General features: G+C 43.9%; 1 protein-coding gene across 1 annotated transcript; it reads right to left on the bottom strand.

The window, feature by feature from the left end:
* LOC106146827 lies at positions 1–1,930 on the bottom strand (the record flags this gene model as incomplete). Its single annotated transcript, XM_013505452.1, is given in 2 exon segments — positions 1–467; positions 1,799–1,930. Coding segments are annotated over 2 exon segments (599 nt in total), but the record flags the coding sequence as incomplete, so codon positions are not given.
* Positions 1,931–25,868: the final 23,938 nt, after the last annotated feature.

The following is a 25,868-nucleotide window of genomic DNA, read 5'->3' as shown; positions in this document are numbered from 1 at the left end:
GGCAGTGCGAGCGGCGAGGCGGCCACGGCGGGCTCTCCCCCGCTCGCACGCGCACTCACGCCGCCCCGCTCGCACACGCTCGCCCGCTCGCACGCACTCGCTCCCTCACTCACGCTCCCATGCACTCGGGCAGAAAGGCAGCGCCGCACAACAGCCGGTACCTCCGCGCAGAGAGGCGGAGGCAGGGCCCGCGCGGAACACGGCCGCGGCTGTCGCAAAAACGTCGCGAAGCCTCCGGCTGCCTCCGGCCCTTCCTCCGGCCGGTGCCCGCCGAGGCTGGCTACCCCCGCTGGCACCCGCACCCCAGGGGCTGCGTCCCGGGAGCGAGGGAGCCGCTGCCCAAAGCGGCCGCCAAACGCACCACGTGGACCGGCACCTTCGGCGGCCGGGGCCCAGACTACAATGCCCAGAATGCAATGGCCGCCGCTGCCTCCGCCCCTTCTGCGACTCCGCCCCACGCGGTGGGCCTAGGGAGCGTTGCATGATGGGATTGGTAGTCCAAGTTGAGACGCGTTTCAGCCAGTTAGGGACACACACACGCACGCGCACACGCACACGCACGCGCGCGCACACACACACACACACACACACACACACACACACACACACACAGCGACATCGCTTGGGGCATAAAGTTAGCCAAAGATCCAAATATAGGGGAGATTAGTTAGTATTAGAATCACATTTTGTACCACTTAACGAACTCCAGATGTTTTGGGGACTATCATATGCTATTTGTAAACAGCTCACAGACTATGTATTGGGGTACTCCCGGCGTTCACAAGCTACCGAAGGGCTGCGCAACGGCATCAAGATACTGACACACATTACAAACATCAGTAAAAGCGAGTCCGTGATGAGTACAGCATTCGGCACTTACGCCTGTAACAACACCAATTTTTACTTATTATTACAGTCATGGATCTAAATCTATGGACATTGGTTTATGAATCACTTTAAGATACACAGATGTCTACAGGGATGCCAGTGTTTTGATAATATTCCCTCATTTTGTTTTACCCCTCTTATTTGCATGTCTGGTTTAGTTTTTTCATTTTCACTTTTTAGGGATTTCCACTAAAGCTCCCTAGTTTAATGGCAAAAATGCGCTTGCGTACTTTAAAACTTTCACAACACTTATTTTTCCTCACCTTTCCCGTAGTACTAGTCCAATTGTTTTGCCTTTTATTTTCTTTCCCTTGCTAGATTATAAATTCCAATAGGGAGCCATGTTTGCACCTTCCCTGACACCTAGTATCATGCCTTGATTGTGGTGCACGGTAAACATTTTTTAACTTAATGAGCCAATAAACATTTTATGTCAAAAATTGTCCATGCAGACGTTTTGCTAAGGCTGATGATAAAATTTTGTGGACAAAAATTCTCAAAAGTGCCTTCTTCTACATAAGTTTCCTTGGAGTAAATTAGTGACTTCACCACTGATTTAAAGTAAGTTATTTTTACCTAATATACTATTATTCAGTGATTAAGTATACTAATTCTGGATGAAGGTAAGAATTCTGTAAGGGAACTGAGTGTCCTGATTATGCATATTCTTGGGTCAAGAAAGGAACCTTGCACTGAGCTAAGGAAGAGAAAGTCCCGCTTTTCTCCTGAAGAAAGGGCTGTTTTTCTCTCTGAAGCTAGGTAAGAGCTAGGAATTCACGCTCCAGGTTGGACCAATATGGTGATATGGTGGTATGAGGTATGCCCGCGACGTGGTCTCTGGACGGGAAGTTACAGAGCCACTACAGCCCCCTACAGGACAGCCAATGCATTACGAGCAATAACGTCGAACTCTGCATCCAGTTTTGTTTCTTTTCCGCAGGGCATCTTCCTGCTGTGATCCCCAGCCTTTCTGCTGAGTCTTGGCGGTGGAGTCAGTGTCTGTGAGTGGAGGAGAAAGGAAATCAGCAGCCAGAAACTCCATGACGCAAGATCAGAAGTGGTCGCAGAGCTAAAGCAATGAACTGGGAAGGGATCATGGCACCTATTACTGTACAAATTTGAGTAGAATATGTGCCTAGAGTGGACTTCCTATAGATCGAAGGACGGAAGTTCGAACCTGTTATTTAAGTGAACTGAACGTATTAGAGACATGGAGTTGTCATTTCAATTTCAACTCGATTTTCAACCCCAGGTGATACTGAAGTCTTTTTTCTTTTTTCCTCCTTGGTGATTTCCCACCATGTTGTAGAGCCTGCGACCGGCATGGGTCCACGTTCCTGACCACGCCCCAATAATGCTCATAGCCATTTTGCATAAAATGTGACTTTATGTGTATTGTAAATTTAATATCTCCAGTGTTAACATGCTCATCAAAAATCAGCCTCTTATTTTAACTGCCTCCTGTACCATGAAGAGGATCTTCTGCTGCTATTCCAAACAAAATTTCTGAAACTGGACATAGCACCCTGTTCTCAGAACTTCTCGATTTCTATGACTGTCGATGCCAGCAGTCGTTCAGTTGATTCATGACCAGACCTCCTTCTTTCGGCCTTCCTACTTCGTGCGTATTTCACCTTTGCACTATTCTTCGGGCTGAGATGCTTCCTCATGCTATCTCTGACCTTTGCAGCCTTTCCCATCCTCCAAGATACAACTCAGATGCCCAACTTGCTTGTGAAACTTTTCCTGATTCTTGCAACTGAGTATGGCTTTTGTTGACTATGAACCTCCACCCCAGCCCTGGCGCCACTGCATTTTATGCCTAACCTACTTAGAAACATCACAGCTACCTTATAATTATTCATTTTATGCACTTCTTAAAAATCTGCCCTTTAATAAATGTAATGACTGAGTCTCTGCCTTAATTATCTCCATATGCCCTACAGTGCCAAGCACATAGTTTACATAATTATATTTAATCAGAATGTGTCCCATTAGATTGATTTCTTTAAAGGTTAAAGAGGACCTTACTACTGATAAAAGTAGGGCACAGTCATTTAAAACGCTTCGCACCTTGCCTCCAAATGTGTGCTTTTTGCAACAGGACTCGGTGCTTAGCGACGTGTTAATGCAAAAACCCAAGTAGACCTCACAGCTGATCGTTTCCACTCTTTATAATTTTGACTTCCACTTTCCCACTCGATACTACAGCATGCTCTCAATGGAAGGTGTCCACCCTTCCACTCAGCAGTTGCCATGTTCATCATCTTCATTGTCAAAAAGCACGTATGGAGCAGCTACCTGTGAGCACAGTGCTAGGCACAAGAAAGGGCAAATTAGACTATCTCCAGCCTTTTGCTTTTTAAAGGAAAGGTTTCATTTGGCACGTGTCGCATTTTAATTTTTCAAGGGAAATACTGATGCAAAAGTTGCTGAATGAATTCCATGAACATCCAGAGCATAATTTTGATCCTAGAAATAACCAAAGACTCAAACAAGCAAACAAAAAACCACCGCACTTTCAAACATCACTTATGAACTGGGCGCGGTGGCGCATGCCCATAATCCCAGCACTCGGAAGGCTGAGGCAGGAGGATCGTTTGGGGTTAGAGGCCAGCCTGGACTGCACAGGGAGACTGTTGCAAGAAGACCGAAGAAAAGAAAAAATCACTTACTTTTTACCAGTCATCAGGTGAGCATCATTGGCTCTTGTAGACTCATTTATGGAAGCACAACCACTAGCAGTTGCTGAAGTTTATATTAGACAACTTTATATTAGAAACTGTTTCTCAATTCCAGCTCTGAAAATTACAGGAAGGCCATGTCCGCCTGGGTCAAACCTATTCTGGGCCAACCAAATGGGGTCACAGGGACAGGGAAATGTAAGAATATGAGAGTTCCTTCGTCAGAAGAGATAGGAGATGTAGGGTAGAGAGATTGCAGGAACAGGAAGAAGCTCTAAGTATTCTAAAGGTAATAAAATAGGGCAATGTGACGGAAAGTGGGACCAGGAGATATTACTTCAGGTTGTAGATGGCCAGTGTCTCTCGAGGAGTGACGCTTAACCTAAGACCTGAATGTTGGGGAGGAAAACCTGGTAAAAGAAGAGAACAGAGTGGTCCAAGCATATCAGACACAAAGCAAGCGCAGAGGTTTTCAGCCAGAATGGAGGCACAAAAGTTTGTGTGACAGAAGTATTATGGGCAAAGGGGAAGTCGTAAGAACTGAGCACAAAGAGGAGACAGGGTCCAGATCGTATAAGACCTTTCAGACCACAGTAAGAGGTTTAGGTTTTATTTTTAGACCAATGGGAAACCATGGAAAGTTACGGAGAGAGAAGTGACCGGACATAATTTGTGCTTTCAAAGGGAGATCCCACGTGAGAGGGGGAGGCCGGGGTGTGAGTACCAACATGCAATTACAGAGAAGGAAGGAGTTCTGCTCTATAGCGCATCAGGGTGGCCACAGTTTACAATAATTCGCTATGTATTTTCTAAAGAACTAGAAGACAGGGATTTAGAAGTTCTCAATCCTAGGCAGGCATGGTGGCGCATGTCTGTAATTCCAGCACTCTAGGAGGCTGATACAGGAGGATAGCATGTTCCAGCTCAGTCTTGGCAAGTTAGTGAGACTCTGTCTCAAAAAATAAAAAAAGGCCCTCAGTGTAGCTCAGTGCAAAGGCCCTGTATTCAATCTTTCTCAGTACTGAAAAAAATTTTTTCCAACAAAGAAATGATCGGCTTATTTCCCCTTTCTCTCTTCTTCGCCCCTAACCCTTGTTCCCTTGGATCACTTCCCTATTGCAAAAGATCCATCCAATGACCCTTTCTACCCGTCCAATACCATAGTTTTTGTTTGTATATTTTCTCATTCAAGTGAGAGATATCATATGGTGTTTACCCTTGTGTGTCTGATTTATTTCACTCAACATTATGTTTTCCATGTGCTTCCATTTCCCTACAAATGTCTTAAATTTGTTACTTTTCATAGCCAAGTAGTATTCTGTTACATATAGATACCACGTTTTGTTTATCCAGTCTTCTGTCAGTGGGTGTACAGACGGCTTCTGGGATTTAGCTGTTACAAATTGTGCTGCTATAAACATTGGTATGCAAGCATCACTGTAATATGATGATTAAGCTCTTTGGGGAGGATACCTAGTGGGGGGATAGTTGGGTGAGGAGGAGAAGAGGAAATAATAAGAAGAAAAATATGCCATATATAGGAACCTAACAACCCTAATTAATGTAAATATTATGTGCCATAACATGCACTAGGGCAAATAATATCAACAAGTATGAAAAAGGTGATAGGGGGACTGGTGGGGAAGCAGGTGGCGGAGGGGAAGGAAAGTGGATTTAAAAAAAAAGACACAGGCTGTATAATATGTACACATAAATACTCCCAAGATGATTGGGAGTCTGCACTGCAAATGTGCACTAATAAAAAGTGAATAAAAATTTTTAAACATGATCAATGTTTAGGGCGATATAGTATTACCTTAATTTGACCATTACACTATATATAAAATCATCACACTATGTCCCACAAATAGGTATAATTACATGCCAATTTTTTTTGTTGTTGTTATTTTTCTTCCAGTACTGGGAATCGAACTCATGACCTTGCGCTTGCCAGGCAAGCACTGTGCCGCTGAGCTAACTCCCCAGCCCCACCAATGTTTAAACAAAAAGAAAAAAGATGATCCTGGCTGCTATGTGAAGAATGGATTTTCAGAAAAAAAGACAGAGATAGAAGTGGGGGAGATGGTAGGACCTGCTGATCAGTTGGAAGAGAAATAAAAAGCAGTTATCAAGACAACTGCTGAAGATGATATCTCTTACTGAGATGGGGATGATTTTGAGAGAGATAAGAGAGAGGAGGGGAGAGAAGGCAGGAATTTCATTTTGGAGGTGTCAAACATGAGCTATCTCAGGAATCTAAGAGAACATGCCTAGTGGGCAGCTGATTAGGATTAGGGCTGGAATTAAGAATTTAGAAGTCAGCAGCTCGAAGAGTTGATGAGATCACTCACAAAGCGTGTTATAGTGAGGAAAGAAGGAGATCCCCAAGGACCTCCAACGTTCAAAGGCTGAGTAGAGGGAAACCCAGAAGAAAGACTGACAGGAAGAGCCCAGAAGACCATGTGGCAAAGCAGATTATATGGTGTCACAAAATCCAAGTGAGGAATATGCTCTGGAAAGGATGGATTGTAATGCTGAACACTTGCAAGAAGTCAAGCAAGATAAAAGTATTACTGTCAAATTTATCACAGTATTCCTCAACCTCTTTTAAAATGATTTCCCCCCAAGAAACATTTTTAGAGTTTTTTGCCCCTAACTGTCCACTTCCACACAGTGTTAATACCACAGATAATCTGTACGTCTATTTTTATACTGAGGGACTTTGGAAGGTCACAAGCCATTGTAATAACTCAAGATTTTTAAAGAACCGGCCTTTGCCGCCCCACGGGTGACACTGTCCCGCTGATTTACTGACATGCAGTCGACTGTTAACACTGACAAGAGTAACGGTGTTGTAGTGGTGAATGGGAGGTTGAAGCTCGCTTGTGTTGGATTGAAAAGTTTGAATTAAGGCAAAGGAACAAGGAAGGAAGGTCCACTTACAGCAGAATGGTTGAGAGAACCACCGCTGTAACCAGGCCTGTGGGCTCTGTGCTTGAACCTGCTCCTGCCTTAACAGGACAAGCTGTATTATTTAATTGCGTCTCAGTTTTCTTCTTTGTAAAAGTAGAATTCCAGGAGTAGTAGTTGGTCCTTGGGAAGGTTAAGCGAGGTTGCGGGTAAACCATTTAGCATGGTGCCCGGCACACAGCAAGTGTTCAGGACATGTTAGCTGTTATTCTTCTCATTCACAACAGTCGCTCTGGTGGGCATTTGAAAGACAAGGCCTACACCATGTAATTCAAAATCAAAGAGGAGGCAATGTGGACATGAGGCTGAAGGAAACATTAGTTGGGGGAGATGAAGGTATTTCACTGTTGATCCCATGGAACCAGTTGCAAAGGAAATACTGAGGATAACAGCTTTATATCTCTAATACAGTATAGCAGGAGGGAACGGCTTCAGTGCCTGGTGAAAGAATGGTTCTGGACAAGAGACACATCTTATTCACAGCCACAATTAACAGGCAGAAAACAGAAAAGTATAGCAGCTGTTATGTCATGTTTATTGCTGCTCTACAAATGACCCCCAACATCATGGCAGAAAGCAACAAAGTTTAATTCTTTCCCATGACTACACAGGTTGGTTGGGCCTGGCTAAGTGTTTCTGTTGGTGTCACCTGACATTACTTAACTGTAGGCAGTTGCTGGGCCAAGGCTGGAGAGTGTAAAATGACCTTATTTTTGTTTCCAGGGCCTTGGTCCTGGGTATCGGATGGGCCTGTTACTGTACGTGGTCTTTCTCCTCTCTCGACGGTCGAGCTTTAACTTCCTTACATCACGTGGACATGCTATAAGAGTGGAAAGGTCTCCTGAGGCAAAGGCTATGGGCTCACACATCACTTCCACCACATCCCATTGGTTACACCAGGTTGCAAGACCAGCCCAGGCCAGCGAATAGGCAAACAGACTCCACTTTTTGATAGTAGGAAGTGCAAGGTGTTACGGCCATGTTTCTCAGTCTACCATTGGCATGGGTGCACACAAATCTCTTGACCTGGTGAAAGTGAATGCAGTTTCTTCACAGATGGCTTTCATCTTCTCTGTAAAATAGAAGAAAAATGTGCTTGCTATGAATGAGGGAAAAAAGTGGAAAACGAGCAATGATTATCTGTATCTGAAGAGACCACAAGTTTCAAACAATCCTTGGGCAGAACGGGAGGGATAGCTGGCAGAACAGCATAGCAGGACTTCTGGCCAATTGTAGGGACCATTTGCAGGTGCAGCCATGCATTTGTATCAATATCCATCTGCCCCATTGTGTGATTTTCATCACCAGCACTCAACAGCCCAGGTGGAGGCTGGGCAAGGACAGATGTTGGATTCATCCAGGGCTGAGGCCTTGCCAGCTGGGTATGATGAAAGGAAAATGGGGCAGAGAAGGTTAGGGCTGTTTGGCAAGAGACTAGTAGAAATGACAGCCATGATATTTAAGCTGAGTAAGAAGTGACACGAGGACAGGAGTTCCCCTTTTACATGATAGCACTGGCTTGAAATTTTTTCATTTCATTTTTGCAAGATAATTTAAAAAAATAAATGCCTACCTTCAGCGCTGGCATCCTTAATAGACACAGCAAGACAATTTTATTAAATGAATACTAAGCAAGAAGAGCTACAATAATAATACCAGTAATATGTTAAAATTTTTCTCTTTGTCTTAACTAAGAGATTACCATCAGTGTGCCTATTAAAGGCATTTCCAACTAAAAGCTCTCCATTGTACTGCGGATGAGTTCTGCTCTCATGGTCTGTACATATCAAGAAGTTACCTCTTAAATTGATAACCTAATTGTGTCCTTTTTTCTCCCTAGTAAACACCTTTTTAAAATAACCATATCACTTTTGATTTTTCAGTTCAAACTTATTTTGCTACAAAAAGTAAGAGTAATCGGTCAGAACACAGTTTAGTTTCATGTTCATTTTTTCAAGATTTAAATGCGCTGCTGTGACTTCTGGTTCCAGTACGTTTCACTGTGCACCTAGCTGTACCGTGTTAGTCAGGCCTGGGGAAGCCCAGTCTTTTCTGACCGGTTCCAGTACAACCACGGATCTCTCCTCCGTGCCACGTAGCTCCCTTGCTATTGCACATAAGCACGGCTAGGTCACCCTCTGCAAGCCCCTGACACTTGATACCCAGGGCTATTTGTTTCCATGCAACCCCATGCCCAGAGCTTCTGGAACTCTTTCCCTCTTAATACCTTTCCCCCATCAGCCAAGGTCAAGTTCCAGAAGAGACTGTCCTTCTTGCTCTGAAACCCTACATCTTGTTTAAGTTGTAAAATATTGTTTTGCTTGCATTGTTCCTCTACTCAAAACTCTGCAATGGCCTACATGACCTTCTATTGCCTACAGCATCAAGTTCAAAGTCCTTCATCTAATACCCAGGTTCTGCATTTACTTAAGCCCAACTTATGAAAATACTTTAAGGCAGTTTGCAGAGGAAATGTTAAATTGGATTAAAATAATCCATCGTATATAGCTAAGTTTTTCACAACAGCAACTCTTTTATATCTCCAAGATAGCTTCTAACCAATTTCCCATGAACAATCTTTCATTCAATAAAAGAGCAATTTTCTGTATTAGGTTTATGTTGGAGATACGTGGGGAATCATCCTAGCAATTCTTTCTTCCTTATTATTTTTAAATTGTACAATAATTGACAAATATTCTATGTATTCAGGGTGTGCAGTGATGATCTCACATAGGTACACACTGTGTAATGATTAACACAACCAAATCAACACATCCATCATACCCCGCTTACCTTAGATTTTCAGAATTATTCATCTTCTAATTGAGTTTGTGTGCTTTCATTAACATTTCTTCATTTCCCTCACCCCTAGTAACCACCTTTCTATTCTCTGTTTCTATGAATTGGACTTTTTGGATTCCACATATAGGTGAGATCAAAGAGTATTTGTCTTTCTATATCTGGTTAATTTCACTTAATGTAATGTCTTCCTGGTTTATCTATGTTGTCACAAATGTCAGGATTTCCTCTAGTTATATGGATGAGCAGTATTCATTATATATGCAATACATTTTGTTTTATTCATTCATACATACTTGGGTTGTTGTCACATCTTTGCTGTCTGTGAATAATGTGGAGATATAGATATCACTTCATGACACTGGTATCATTTCTTCTCACTATATACTAAGAAGTGGGACTGCTAGAGCATGTGGTAATTTTATCTTGAATTCCCTGAGGCACTTCCATACTCTTTTCTATAATTAATTTGCCAATTTACATTCCCACCAGTGCTGTGCAATGGTTCCATTTTCTCCATACTTTTATTAACATTTTTTGTCCTTTTGATAATAGTTATTTTAATATATCTTTGTGCTTATCATCCTTGTTTTTAATATAACTTGTACGTTTGGGTGATTCAATTTTTAAGAGTGCTGTCTTTGTCAAATGGTTCACAGCAAAAGTCCTCACAATTGAGGAAGCGTCTCCTGAGAAGGGAGGAGATCAGCAGCAGCAGCACAGCGCTATCCCTAATTGTTCAGAGAGCCTCAGGACTGGAGTGTCTATTTTACTAGATTGTTTCCGAAAGGAAATAGCTTTGGAGGTGCTGCCTAGTATTCAACTTTCTTTGGATTGTTTAGAGGGAAGCAGGGGAAGGAATCTCTAGGCTTGCTTCCACAGATGAGCCGCAACTCCATTCATTTAATGATGAATGTAAGTCTCTCCTCCTCACTGTGTACCACACGGAGCCCCAGGAGTAAGCACCAGAAAGAGAGAAAAGAGGGCAAGATCCTGCTCTCCAAGGAGGGAAAGGCTGCAGCATGAGGTAGCAGAGCTGAAGGGGAAACGACCGCCGCCTCTCTCATCCTCTCTTTCTCATCTGTTGGCTCCAGAAAAGCACGCATAGCAGAATGGGACAGAAACTCTTTGTTGATCTGATCAGCGTTCATGTTCCCAGGCCTGGGCGGAGCTTCCCTGTCCGCCCTGGGTCCCACTTTCTCTCTCCTGGGAGTTCATAGACCACCCCAGCAGCCGGGCCTTGGCCAGGAGCGGCGGGAAGAGGTAGTTATGCAGGACGGGAGCCTGAAAAGGGCTCAGAATGGCATAGGAAATGTGGGGTTGTAAGGCTGTCTAGACTAAGAATTCATCAGGGCAGAGGGGAGCCGTTATTCTGATTGCTCTCAGAACTGAGAACTACCACACCCAAACAAGTTCACTGATTTTCCCTGTAATGTTCATCATTCCGCTGCTTTCCCTGTCAACACTCTCCTTTTCTGCTTTACTCATCCAGATTGGACCCATTTTTGAGAGCCAGCGCAGGTATTACCACTCAATGCTGATGCACTCCTCTAAAACCTGTCTTGGTCACACTCATTTGGCACTTAGCGTAGACTTCTTTTATCTTCCTGCGTTTATCCTATCTCTTTTAAAGGATCCTAAGGTATGGAAGGGCAAGGACTGTGTTTTACAGCTCTTAATCTCTAGAACCTGACACAATGCCTTTCACACAATACGGATTTGTGTGTTTCATGGGAGGAGGAGGTGGTGGTGGTGATGATGATGTAGTAGATGTCATCAGAGCTTTGACTTATCACCTCAGGTTGCTTTATTTCTTTATGGGGCTGCCCTGAGCTCATGGAACATACTTTGCCTTTCATGCACAAATCTGTCTGGGAACTCCCACATTAATGGCTGTGGGTATGAGAACTAATACTCCAGCTCTAACAGCCCCCGACTGGGACGACCCTGTCTCCTGTCTCCCCTCCGAATTTGATGGAATCTCTGTGAAAATGAAGATTGTACCCTGGTTTAGGTTCCTTTCCTTCTTTCTTGAATTCCCCTACTCCCTTACTGTTTTTTTCCAGGGAACACTTCATGACTAAATCATTTTCACATGAACCCTTGTCTAAGATTTTGCCCTGATGAGGGGAGATATTAACCAACTGCTATGGCTTGACTATGGCTTGCATGTGACCCCCAAAGCTTCATTTGCTAGAGGCTTGGTTCCCAGTATGGCCCTAGGAGTTAGGTTGTGAAGGTACCATTCTCCTTCTGAATGGATAAGTGCTAGCCTACAGAGTAGCTTAATTCTCAGGAGAGCAGGGTGTTATAAATCAAGGCCACCCCATCACCTGGCCCTTTCTGATACAGCCAGTTCCCTTTCAGTTTCTCTGTGTATGAGTTAGTTTTCTATGACTGTAACAAAATACTTGAGATAATCAACTTATGAATAGAAAAAGGTTGTTTTTGGCTCACAATTTGAAGATTCCAGTCCATGATCGGTTGACCCCACTGCTTTCAGCCTGTGGTGAGGCAGCACGTCATGGTAAGAGCCTGCGATGGAGCAATACCACTCACCTCATGAGCCAGGAAGCCAAAGAGGGAAAGAAGGAGGGATAGGGGTCCCACCGTCCCCTTTGAGGACCTAAGGGAAGCCGCCTTGACCCAAGGATGTCCCACAAAGCCCCACCTCTCAAAATTTCCAGCCCCTCCCACTAGCACTGCTCTGGGATCAAGCCTTTACCATGTGGACTTTGGAAGATATTTAAAATCCAACCTATAGGACTCTGACATGTTGCAAGGTAGCTATGGCAGTGCTCACCAAAGGTGGACCAGCACCCAGGTCACCTTGACTTTCAGTCTCCAAAGCTGTGAGCTACATAAACCTCTCTTCTTTATAACTCCCCAGCATCAGGTATTCTGTTCTGGCAACACAAAATGGATGAATACACCAACCTAAGAGAGATGATAATAATATGAGAATAAAAATAATAATAGCCATTATTTATTGAATATTTTCCATGTGCAAAGCATTAACTCATTTTATCCTCAGGATGAAGTAAATATTATGGTTACCCTAATATTATAGAGAAGGAAACTGAGGCACATGGCAAGTAAGTAATTTGCTTAAGGTCACACAAACAACAAAGAAAACTGAAAAAAAGAAAGGAAAAGGAAAAACCCTACAGATCAAGGATGGCATAACGTCAATAAAAAATAACTGTCAACAAAATTATAATTTATAGGCTTTGTGGGCTGCTTGGAAACTAAACCACTACAGGTCTCTTTTTTTTTTTTCCTTTTTAAAAATAAATTCTGAATTTCAATAAGCAACTTACAAACTTTGAGGGTCCAATCAATTTGTAATTAGGAACTTTATTTCTAGCTGTCTCAGACAATCCTCCTCTTTTACTTCTTTCCCTCTGCCTTAGTCTTCCCCAGGCTATCTTCTTGGTCACATACACCCTTAGTCCCAGGAAGTAAAACCCCTATTTGGACAGTTAACAATAGAGCTGGGCCTGTTGGCACACGCCTGTAATTCCATCACTCTGGAGGCTGAGGCAGGAGGATTGTTGTGAGTTCGAGACTAGCCTGGGCTACAAAGTGAGCTCAAGGCCAGCCAGAACTGCATACTGAGACCCTGTCTCAAAAAAATAAATACATACATAAATAAAAATTTTTAAAAAACCAATTTAGATATACTGCAGATTAAGTATATTATGTGTATCTGGGGCACTGTCATGCATGTTTTGTCTCTAGCTTGGGCATTGTAGATTATGAATGGTGCTTATTGGAATAAATTTATAAAAAGTACTATTTATAAATTAAGAACTTTTGCATAGTACCATCAATTCAATGAAAGTATAAACTTACACATCTTCTTAAATTTGTTTGAATTTTACAGCAATCTGATCTGCTCAGGCAGTTTATCTGTCTGTCTGTAGTGACCTACAGGAAGAAGAAAAGTAGATCAGAATATTTTTAAACTCTCTGACCCTGAAAACAAAGAATCATAACCCAACAGTTTCTCCATTTCTAGTTTGTGGGAACCTGTGTGACTTAGATAAACTCGTTTGACTTTAGTGTTCATATTTGCTCTACAGCTGTAGAAGAATTTTCCAAGGTTGTAGGATTGTTGTGAGGGTTAAGGAGATTTCACTTAAAGGGTTCCCTGGAGAACCTGGCATAGGGCAAACAGTCTGCGTAATAATAATGCTAACATTTCCCTGGAAGATTTTTGAGGAATTTAGCGTAGGTCCTTTAACGTCTGTGCCTTCTCTTGGAACAATTAGCCCTCATTAAAAAAAATACACAGTTGAATGCCACTTGTCCATGCGCTCGCTTTCTAGCTGTGCGATGACTTCATGCCTTGTTTTTTCTAGTTCTCTCGATTCTCCCACTTGACAACTCTGTCCTTGAAGCTTTATGTCCTCAGCTCCTGTTCTGCCAGCCTGGTTCACGCTCCTTTCTTGCAGATACTGTCTTTCACATTTAAAAAGATAATTTCAACAGGGCACTCATGACTACTTGCATGTGAGCCAACTTCCCTTCCAGCCGCCCTCTCTCCCATGCCCACTTGCTTGGCTTTCAGCAATATTTTCTGAGCCCCTGGGCTGCTCTGAATTAGCTGCTGTGGGTCCTCAAAGATATTTGCGTCCTTTTCCCTTTGACATTGACCTTCAGAGGAACTTGTCCATTCCTCTTCTTGTGTCTCTTATTATTTGTTTGTTTGTTTTGAGACAGGGTCTTGCTATGTAATCCAAGCTGGCCTTGAACTCATGACAGTCTTCCCGCCCCAGCCTCCTGAGTGCTGGGATTACAGGCTTATGCCACCGCACTCGGCTCTGATGTCTCTTATAGTAACATGGTTAGGTTTTACTCTTTAACTTCTCTGTCAAGGCTATTTTTTTCATAGTTCTGAATATAACTTGGTAACTCTTGACCTTAATTACTTTAGAGGCTGAAGCCAAGAAGGGTGAGGAGTTTCTGGAATCTTATCTAAGGGTATTTGTGACTCACTGGCGTCATCTCTGTGCATCATGGTTCAAGGGTGTGATCATGAAAATGGAAAAGTAGCTCTGGTCAATTTTATTTATAAATGTGATTTAGTGTTGTTAAATGTCAGCTTATACCAAACATAGGGAGAAACTGCATTTATCTCTCATTTTTGTCAATCGTGTATTCACTCATTCAGTATTTATTGCATGCCTACTCCAGGCACTAAAACAGGTCCTGGAAATATATCTAAAGAGGAATAAAACTAGGGCTCCACCCTGAAGACATCATAGCCCAACCAGTGTTTCTCCATCCCACTGCATATTATTATTATTATATTTTGTCTTGTTGAGACAGGGTCTCAGTATGCAGTTCAGGCTGGCCTTGAGCTCATTTTGTAGCCCAGGCTGGCCTTGAATTTGCAACGATCCTCCTGCCTCAGTCTCCCGAGTGCTGGGATTACAGGTATGCGCCACCACACCTGGCTCCACAGCATATTAGAATAATCTAGGGGATTTTTAAAAAATCACTGATTCCCAGGCCCCATCCCAGGTCAAATGAATCTGAGTGTTTTGAAAACTGGGTTCATGCATCAATATTTTTAAAGCTCCTTAGGGAATTGTAATATGAAGAATTTAGAATCACTGGGATAGTGAATATTAAAGTGTTTAGAGCAGGACTGAATGTATATAGCAATCTCTTGGGGAGCTAAAAAGTGTGTGTGTGTGTGTGTGTGTGTGTGTGTGATATATTCTATATGTTCTCTCTCTCTCTATGCATATTTTTCCTATTGTTCCACCCTGAGACCATTACTAAGAGGGTGCCATATGCATTGTGCATTTTGGAAAACTCTTTTCTTTCTTTTTCTTCCTTTTTCTTTTTTGAGACAAGGTCTGACTATGTTGTTCAGGCTGGCCTCGAACTCACAGCACTCCTCCTGCCTCAGGCTCCCAAGTGCTGGTGTTACAGGCCTGCACTGCCACACCTGGCAACTCTTTTGTTTTATTCCATTCATATAAACAGAAAGTAGAGAAACAATTATAATATGTGTTATAAGTGAAAGACACACATAAACACAGAAGGAAAACATAGCAGAGGCTCAGATCAGTGAGAGATGACTCCAAAAGAGGAGACTGATGATTTCAGGCAGGGGGAAATAAGATAAGTTCTCCTAAATAAATCTCCGAAGTCCAGGATAGATCTTAGCAAATTCTTGCACTCTTTTTCCATCTTGTCCTTCCTCCTGCATTACTGAAAGATTTTTCCTGGAGGGTATGCCATCAATGAATCGCTGACTCAGATTCTATTTCTAAGGAGTCTGACCTAAGTTCCTCATGTCCCAGAGGACTGCCAGGGAGCAGGATGGACTTCTAGAGTTGTGCGTTCGCTGGACAGTTAGCCATGAGCGCTTCAGCGCGTTACCAACAGATCCCGGCATGTGACAGCAACCTTCCCCTGTGGTGTGTTCAAATGTGCTGCAGGTAGAAGGGACTGCAGTGGCCAGTGCGGTGGGGCTGGTCTTTGAGATACTGGAGAGTGGTTATTGAGGACACCATAGAAATAGATGGCTGCTCCCTGGCAGCACTGGTGCTTTCAAGAGAGAAAATATCAGGTTCACGTAGCTGATCATGAATGAAAGGTGAGGTGGGAGCGCCAAGGAGACTCAGCTCCTGCTGGAGAACAGATGGAGTGGAAGAGCAGGCACAAGTCTGACTTGTACCGCAATAAAGGCTTGCAGAAAAGACTAAACACCCCATCAAGGCAGATCTTCTAGGCTAAAGGCAGAGTCCTGTAAGGAGAGCAGCGAGACCTTCAGCTATGAAATGCGAACGAACTTCATTGCTGGGTAGATGCAGCCTTGGAACCCCCGCGTTTCCCTGAAGCATTAGGCCTGCAGAGTCAATCCTGTTCTTTGGCTAGAAGATAATTCCCTCTTTGCTTATGCCCTGGTTCAGATGTGCTTTGTTAAGAGTTCATGTATTGCAAGCGTGGTCTCCAGGGTGGCAGTGTGAGAGGTGTGGGACCCTTAAGAGATGATGCTTACAGAGAGGTCCCCAGCTCACTGAAGGTGCTGCCCTCAGAAGGTAATGCTGATCTCCTCCAGTGGGTTCTCATAAACCTAAGCCTGACCCTGAGCCCCTCTCTGGCCGCCTGTGTCCACATGTGACCATGTGCCCACATGATTCTATACCCACATCTACCTCCGCCGTTGCAATGTCATCTGCATTCAAGCCCTCCCCAGGAGCTGAACACATGTGGTCTCTATCCAGTTTTGCCTTCTGGCCTCCAAAACTGTGATTTAAATGAATTTTATTCATGAAATTAGCCAGCTTGTGGCATTTTGTTATGGTAATGAAAAGACTAATGTATCCTGTCCTGCGAAAGTCTCAAATGAAAAAGGCATTTATAAGACAATGCTTTCACACTTCCCACTTGCCAGTTTTGGACACCAGACCGAGACTGAAGTGTGTGGGGGCTGCATCTCACCACAACTCAACTGGGTAGTGCCCGCCATGCTAAAAGTGGGAAGGGGAAAAGCATGACTGGCCTTGGATAAATGACACCAGCCAAACCCAAGAAAAGCTTGGAAGGAACCATGAGGGTGTGGGAACATAGTGTAGAACATAAAGCTAGGTGAGGGAAAACTTAGCAATATGGGGCCATGGTCCCGGGACACAGGAGTTAATTCCCTGTAAAATGCTTCAGGAATGTTTCCATTATGCTGCTGGGTAATTGTTGGGAGCTCGGAAAAAACAGGGTACGTGAATTGAAACAGAGAGGGCAGAATTGCCACACAGACTGCTATGGTTTGTATCTTAAATGTCTCCCAACGGCCAAGGTGTTAAAGCTTGGTCATCAGCCTGCGGTGCCGGATACGGGGGAACCTTCAGGAGGCAAGGCCTGGTGGAGTGAGGCTGCATCATCAGGAGCGTGCCCTGGAGGGGTACTGGGACGCTAACCACTTCCTCTCTCTTCACTACCAGGCCGCCCTGAGGTGAGCAGTCGCCTCCACCACAGGTTTCCACCACGATGTGCGGTGCCGGCACAGAAGCAAAGCAACAGGGCCAACTGACCGTGGGTGAAAACCCCTGAAAATGTGACCCAAAATGAATATTTTCCTTCTTATAAATTGACTTTGTTGGGTACGTTGTCATAGTTACAGAAAGCTGACTAACAGGATCAAAAAGCTCAGGGACGAGGGCATGCCAAGATGCGCTTACTATGTACAACCACAAAGCCCAGGAGAGGTTACTTTCCTCAGGAAGTTTTAAGGTAACCAACGCAGCAAGAAATTACAGTGAAAGTGGCATCAGCATGTCAGAGAAGCTGCCCTCTGCAGCTAGTGCCGATGGTAAGAGGTGCTGTGACAGTCAGGCTTCTGGTGGTAAAGGGGATCTGAGCATGCTAGAATAGCAGGGGCCAGGTGATAGCACTTAGTATCAGAAGTACCTAACTATTAGAACCACCTAATTGTGCAGTGGACAGCTAGGGCAGAGTGTCAGCCAGGAGGACCAACCTTTGAGGATGTCTGGAGAGGACTAATAGGATAGATGCTTCTAGGGGCAAGAGGGACGAGCAGCCAGAAAGACTGTGCTAAATGCACATACAGTAGCAGATAACTCAGAATTAATCGGAGGTTAGCAGAAGGCTGACAGGCAGCCCCATGGAAAGTCAGGATCTCTTGTCATGTTTCCAGGCCTGAGTCATTTCCTAAACTCAACTCATCAGCTGGAAAAGAAGCTGCATTCTTAGGAGCAGGAACTGAATGGGAGCCAGGTAATAACCAGAGCTCTGATCCGGGTTAATCTACAGCAGGTTCACTGAGTCCACGGCCCAGCCTGTGGTTAGCTCCCTGGTTCCTTCACGGAGAACGGAAAGTCCTTAAAGCGGCAGGCAGAATTCTCACATTGGCTCCCTGGGCTGTAGAACAAGAGCTATTGTGGTAGGAAAATCCAAGTAGAATTCCCTGAAACTGCCTCTCTCCTACTAAAACAGTAAATCAAAAACAATAATGCAGGCTAGAAGATTAACATCACCACAGAGATGCAAAGAATGCAGGTATTTGTGCTTCTTATCATAATACCATTTAGTTTTCCAATCTGATTTGTGCAAAACTGGGTGGATCATGGTGTAGGACAGGAGACTGCTATGAATTTAACCAAATATTGGCCCCATGGGAGCTGCTTTGCCAGATTTCTTATCTTTACTAGAGCATGTTATTATAGCTTTGGTACTACCTATAGCTATTGATTTGCAAATGTGTATCTTTTAAAACAAAAGACATGCTCAGAAATGTTTAGAGAACATTACTATAAGATTAAAAAGAAAATAACCCCAATATCTATCAATAGTAGAATTAGACAACTATTATAGAATGTAGTGGAGCACTACACATCAGTGAAAATGAATAAAATATAGACATGATATTGAGTAAGAGAAGGTAGACACAAATTCATTTTCATGAAGTACAAAAGCCAGCAAAAATCATCACTCTAGGGTGACATCTCATAGTGGTGGTTATCACTAGAGGATATTGACTCGCTGGGAGCAAGACCAGAAACTTTCTAGAATGCTGAAAATGTTCTATTTCTTTATTGGGATAGTGGTATATGGGAGTATGCCTATGTTTAAGAAATTATCAAATAGGGGGCTGGGGATTTAGCTCAGTGGCACAGTCCCTGCCTGGCAAGTGCAAAGTCATGAGTTCGATTCCTGGTACCAGAAAAAAAAAAAAAAAAAGAAATTGTCAAATGATACCCTTAAAAGTTATATATTTACAAAACAACAAAGAATAATTGTACTACTAATTTCTATTGCTTTCTTGAAAGGAGCAGTTGATATTTAATTGTTTGATCATTCTTATATGCTATATTTGTTTATCTGAATAGCCAATTTGAAGATAACAATATGTAATACAACAACCATTGTTAATTTCTTATCACCTTGTCTGAAATTCTATATTGTTTGTATTGTTTTTAGGTGTTTTGTTTATGTCTGCATGTTTGTTAATATGTTTTGGTTCTTTTATCTTTAAAATAAAAAAATTAAAAGAAAAAATATATATGTACATACAAGGATAGCTGAGATAAGTGTATTGCTGATGTCTATTGGTTTACTAAAAGGAATAGTTAATGCTTAAATTTTTTTTACTCTCTTGACTGATTTTGCATGTTTATATCTGGTAATTGGAACAATTAATTTGAAGACAACAATATGCAATATAACAACCATTGCTGAATTCCTACCACCTTGTTTAATGAAACTCTGTATTGTTTCTAATGTCTTTTTATTATTTTCTCTTTTTTTGTTTATTTTGGGGTTTTTTTTTCCCCAGTATTGGGAATCGAACTCACGGCCTTGCACTTGCCAGGCAGGTGCTGTGCCGCTGAGCTAAATCCCCAGCCCCTGTCTTTTTATTACTTTCTATTGTCTTTCATTGTTCAATCAATCTTGCATTCTTACATCTGGTAATAGGAGCAACTTCGTTGAAGATAACAATATGTAGGGGCCGGGGATTTAGCTCAGTGGCACAAGCACCTGCCTGGCAAGTGCAGGGTCATGAGTTTGATTCCCGGTACAAAAAAAACCACAACACAATATGTAATATAACGGCCATTGTTAATTCCTATCATCTTGTTTTGGAATCCTGTATTTTTATTTTTTTGGTATTGTTTTGTTTGTATATTCATTGTTGTTATTTTGTTATTTTTTTTGTTTCTCTCTAAAATAAAAAAAAAAAATAGGGCTGGGGATACAGCTCAGTGGCACAGTGCCTGCCTGGAAGCACAAGGTCTTGAGTTCAATTCCTGGTACCAAAAAAAAAAAAAAAAAATTCTGCCTAAAATAAAAAAACATGAAAAGCTACAAAGAAAGGACAAAACTTGCACATTTCTCAAACAGACAAATTTGTGTGGGAGTGGGATTTCAGTGTGTTCTTTTCTATATCCAGGAAGAAGGATCATAAGCAGCTTGTACCCAGGTGGCATGGACAGAATATACCCTTGCCCCAGGGCAATGTTAATTATTCTGCTGTCTGTCACTTATTATCCAAAGGCACTTGGACAACCTCGATATCCAGCAGAACACTGTACTAGTTGCTATTCTGGTGACACTGTGCTAACTAGTCCTTCGGTAACTAGCAAGTACTCTGTATATGTTGGTAAGATATATCTACTCCAGGGAGTGGGAGATACAGGTACCAAGATTCAGGAGCTTTGCGTACCAGTGAACTTTTTAAGGATCTAGTGGTCTTGGGCATTCTGGAACATCCCCTCCAAAGTGCAAGGCAAATGCTTGTAACTTGCATATTTACTAGCAAGAAAACCAGAATGTTTGGTAGGGTTCCTAAGGTCTTGGAGGCAGCCTATTCACAGCACTTGGCAATACATTTATCAGGTGGTTTGAAAAGCTGCCGGTCTTTAGGTAAGGCCAGAATAACAAAGAGCTCTCCAGTAGGTACATTCTGTGGTACAAGCAGCCCTGTCTCTTGGCCACATGAGTCAGCAGATCCCATGGCACTACATAAACATGCCATGTGGTGCTTCTGGCAAGCCCCTGTAGACGAGTCAGAGCACAGACCACAGGATTCTGGAGCAAGGCCATGGCCATCTGCTGCAGAGAACTACATAACAGCTCCAGTCATGATTCTGGGTGCTGGTAAATCACTGAGATCTGCCCATGGGACACCAAGTGACCGTACAGCATTAAGTGATCGCAAGTCGTGTTCATACATTCATGCAGATGCAGCCGCCCTCCGTAAGGAATCCAATAGATCTGTAATTCAGTTCAATGAGGATCAGAGCACGTGTAAGGTAGCTTCACAAACAGGTGGCTGAGACCCCCATGTCATCTGCCACTGTTGTGCCGATGCCTCTCCTTTAACCCTAAGCTATGGCTTCGGGGGTGGTTCCCCATGACTGCTGGGCAGAAAGAAAAACAGTCATGTTTGGTTCATGGGTAGGTCAGCTTGAGATTCGGAAGGAACATCTTCCCCCTTGGCAGGGTTCGGGCAGTGCGCTTAGTCATCAACTGTCTTTGGAGACCGCGGTGGCTAAGGTAAGGGTACACTTATGGACAGTGACAAGTGCCAGCTCACCGAGCTTCTTGGTCAGAGGTCTGGAAGAAGAGGGGGAAGGCTGGAGAAAAGCAAGCGGACGTACCTTGGGAGGGTGTATAGTGTGAGGATCTTTTATAGCACGTAATGCTCGTAAGAGTTTCCACTTTAGGTGTGGCATTAACCAGCCAAACAGACAGGATGCCTAGGCCTGTAGATATCGGGCAGCCTTTATGGTTACCCTAGCTCTTGCACAACTGGCTCGTGAATGCAGTAGCACTGGAGGCGGAGATGGGGCTAGGCCTGGGACAATCAGCTTGTACTCGATCCATGCTGATAATGTAGTGCTACTGCTATTGACTGACCTGTAGATAACAGAGACCAACACATGGGCTCTCAACAAGGCCAAAGAGCTGCTGGGTTGAACATCAGTTACCCTGGCCCCTTCCCACTGCAAAGAGCACCCTTCATCAGGACTGGCTTTGGCAAGTATGGGTTTGCTTTTCCCACTCACATTGCCTCACCATTATCCAAGGACTAAGAGGATGTCTCATGTTCAGATACAGGATCTCACATGCTGCTGAGATCTCAGACCAAGAGACTCACTTTCTAGCAAGAAGGTACTTGACCGTAGGATCCACTGGACATGCTACACCCCTGGGAAACTCTCAGTTTGGTAAGAGTCATGATACTGGGTGCTGGTAAATCACTGAGATCTGACCTCCACCTTAGAAATGACACCTGTGGGTAACTCCTTAAACCATTGCCCACTGTACGGTGCTATCTCCTCAGTTCATAGTGTACCTGGGTACTGAGATTCAGCTTTTTTTTTTTTTAAGTAGGTGTGCCCTGCTCGCCATCTCCCACAGTGATACGTTTGGGGAATCTGTGTTTCCTTCTTGTCACTTTAGGCCCTACTAGCCTACAGGTCCTGACAGATGTGGGATACTCCAGTCAGAAAACAGAGCAAGGGGTTAGAGCTGTAGCTGCTCTCTGGTGGCTCGTGGGCTCCTAATGCCAGAAGATCAGTGTGCACACTCTCAGAAGGAGGTGAAGGCTGGTGCTACATAATGAGGGCAGAGGATCTACTGGGTACTCAGGAGATTCAGTGAGCAGTCCTTGGTATTCCCCAGGGAAGTTGTAAATTTAAACAGGCAAGTGCAGTAATCACAGCCTGATAACCAGGGTCTTAAGTCCCTTAGGGATGAGTGCCCAGTTCATATATCAGTCAAGTCACTGCCTGTGCAGAAGGGCTAGCTGAAGTGGAGGGGAATCCAGGGAGGGTAGTGGAGATAATGAATATCAGTTATGGTGCTGAACCAACTGCAGCAGTGGGGAATATAGCTCATCCCATTGCCCTTTTCTTATAAAACCTTCCCAGAAATTGTTACTAATCAGAATTCTGAAAGCCAGGTGTGGTGGCGCACGCCTGTAATCCCAGCACTTGGGAGGCTGAGGCAGGAGGATTGCCATGAGTTTAAGGTCAGCCTGCAAGGTCACCACAAAGCAAGACTGTCTCAAAAAACAGACAGACAAAACTAAAACAAGCATTCTGGAGAGGTTGACAACAGTGGCACACCCTTACAACCCGAGCTACTTGACAGCCTGAGGAAGGAGGGTCTCAAGTTCAAAGCCAGCCTGAACTTAGCAAGACCTTGTCTTAAAATAAAAACTAACTGGAGATATAGGTCAGTGGGAGACCAAGTGTGAGGCCCAGGGTTCAGTTCACAGCAAGAAGAAAAAAGGATCTCTGGAGAAGCTTGTCAGGTAAACATCATGTGAGAAACACACGATCTAGGCAACACTGGGTGGGCGAGCGCTCCTGCGCCTTGCCCATATGCACGTTACAAGCACTTTGTGTATCCACAGTCCAGCTGCTGTTAGCGATGGGTAGTGATCCGGCTGCCTCCTTCTCTGGAGAATTTTCCTTGGCTAAAACAGAAGCCCCTTCACCCATGAGGCAATGATGCCTCTGCCTGCCCCTTAAGATCTCACCCAGTAACAGACTGGCATGGAGGGACACAAAGCTGGCGTTATGGGCCACACCTGGAAATGAATTCTGTAGGATGAGTGGAGGCTCCCGCTTATTTCTTGTTTTCTTCTTTTTTTTTTAATTTTTATTTCTTGTTTTCTTGTCAACCCTGCTTCTCCTTTTCTAAAGAGCCCTCATCTAAGAAGACACTAGAACAAGAATCCTTGTTTCGGGTCCTGTTTCTGAACCAGCAACCCAAGACTCATTATCAGGAGAGTGTGTGAGGATAGTTTCATACAGAGAAAAGGACTAAAATCTCAAGGCAGAAAATGGCCCCCCAGCCAGTATACTTCAGTTTCTTAGTTGCCCAGGTAATAGTTTTTACTGAAGTTCTGGTCACTGTAATACACAGCTGGTCACTGTGATGCACACTGTAAGAACCAAAGACAGCCAAGTTCTCTACCTCTGTATTTCCCCTTTGCAATCGCATAAAAGTCTCCCTCCGTGAGGCTTCAGGGCATGATATTTTGGGAATGATCTCAATCAGTGCCCGTCGATGTAAAATAAATATGCCTTCAAATCCTGGGTGTTGTTTTGGTGTTTCTGCTTGCCGTTGCAGTATAAAATACTACATGATGATCCATAAAAACTTACATTAAGTGGACAAAGCCAGATTCCAAAGGGCACATAATACTTAATTCCATTTGTTTGAAATATTCAAATAGGCAAATACACGGAGACAGAAAGTAGATTAGTAATTACTAGGGGCTTTAGGGTGGGTGGGGTAGGAAGAAATAGGGACCACTAATGGATGAATTAGACATCTTGATTCCAAATTTAATCCCTTGGTTATGCTTCAGGTTTTGTTTTGTTTTTTGAAGACAGGATCTTGCTATATACATCAGGCTGGCGTCAAACTCATGGCGATCGTCCTGCCTCGGCCTCCTGAGTGCTGGGATTACAGTAGTGCACCACCATGCCTAACAAGGCTTCTATATTTAGTTTACAGCTCTTGTTATTCTGGTGATCAGCAAACTTTAGTGGTCATTTGGAAGTACTCTTTCACTAACTTTCAATTTTTATCCACATATTTAATCAATCACCTTTGGATTAGCTTTTCATTGCCGAGACAAATACCTGATACACACGGCTTACAGGAAAAAGAGGTGTATTTTGGCTCACAGCATCAGCAATTTTAGGCCTTAATCCGCTAGCTCCAAGGCAGAAGCATCAAGGTGAAAGGGAACAGGAAAGCTGCTCAATTCACGGTATCAAGGAAGCAGAGGAAGAGCCAGACACAGTCCCCAAGGTCATGTCCCCGTGGCCCACCCGGACACACACAGAACTGTGCTTTACTAATCTCCTCGGCATCCGTAAGGCAAGCAAATTGAGAATGACATTGACCATCACGGGGTTGCTTAGGAGTTCATAAATTGTTGAGGAACTTCAAGCAGCTCGAGAGTGCAAGGTCAGCCAGCAAGGGGTATGTAACAGTTTAACAGATCTTATAGACTGCTTTACTTACACGTTTGTCTTATCAACTGTATCGATATGCTGATTTGTATAAATCCCCACATTACCTCTCTACACTGATGCTAAGGCCTGCTTCTTGTTTGTTGCCTTGCACCCAGCATAATGATGGGGATGTAGTAATTCCCCCAAAATTAATGCAATACCTGCAATTAAAGCACTCCGGGAGGCTTAGGTAGGAGGACGGCAAGTTCACTATCTTCCTGAGTAACTTAGTGACTGAGTCTCTGTTTCAAAATTTATGTATTTATTTATTTATTTGGCTTTTTGAGACAGGGTCTCACGATGCAGTGCAGGCGGGCCTTGAACTTGCAATGATCCTCCTGCCTCAGCCTCCTGAGTGCCAGGACTACAGGCGTGTGCCACTTCTGTTTCAAAATTTATAAAAATGTAGGTCAATACAAAGGTCCTGGGTTCAATTCCCCAGTATGACCAAACCAAACCAAACCAAACAATGATGGAACGGAGGATGAGTTTAACAGCAGTGTGAGCACTGACCAGTGATTAGGTCATCTGGATAATGAGCGTGTCAGAAGGCCCTGTGTAAGACAGGAGTAGACCTAGCCAGGGTCTTAATTAAGGGCAAGTTGTGTAAGTCTCACATTTCAGAAAAAAATGCAGGAGAAAGAGCGCTGGGAAGCTTTGAACAGCGTTCCCCGCAGGCAAACCGCATACAACAGGCGCAGATACAGGCGCTTGGGAAATACTAGGGTTTGTAATTTCCAGGTCCCAGCCAGCAATAAGGGCAAGGGCCTGGCTGGGGTTAGTAGGTTACGCGGGGCAGTCAGGAGAGATGAACAGGCTGTCTGGTGCACTCTCGCCAGGCTCGGCCCACACGCGACGCCGAGCGCAAAGGTGCGCGGAAAGCAGAGCAGCGGGGAACGCGGACTCTAGGGGGCTCTGCGACCGCGCCCTCGGGAGGGCGGAACGGGGCACGCCGGCACCGCGCCTCCCGCCGGACGCGGTTTCCCGACGCACGCGCGAGCTCCCGGCC

This window comes from Chinchilla lanigera, unplaced genomic scaffold, assembly GCF_000276665.1.
Source record: "Chinchilla lanigera isolate Chin_1 unplaced genomic scaffold, ChiLan1.0 scaffold00096, whole genome shotgun sequence".
Classification (NCBI taxonomy): Eukaryota; Metazoa; Chordata; class Mammalia; order Rodentia; family Chinchillidae; genus Chinchilla; species Chinchilla lanigera.
This window is presented reverse-complemented; position numbering and strand designations above follow the sequence as displayed.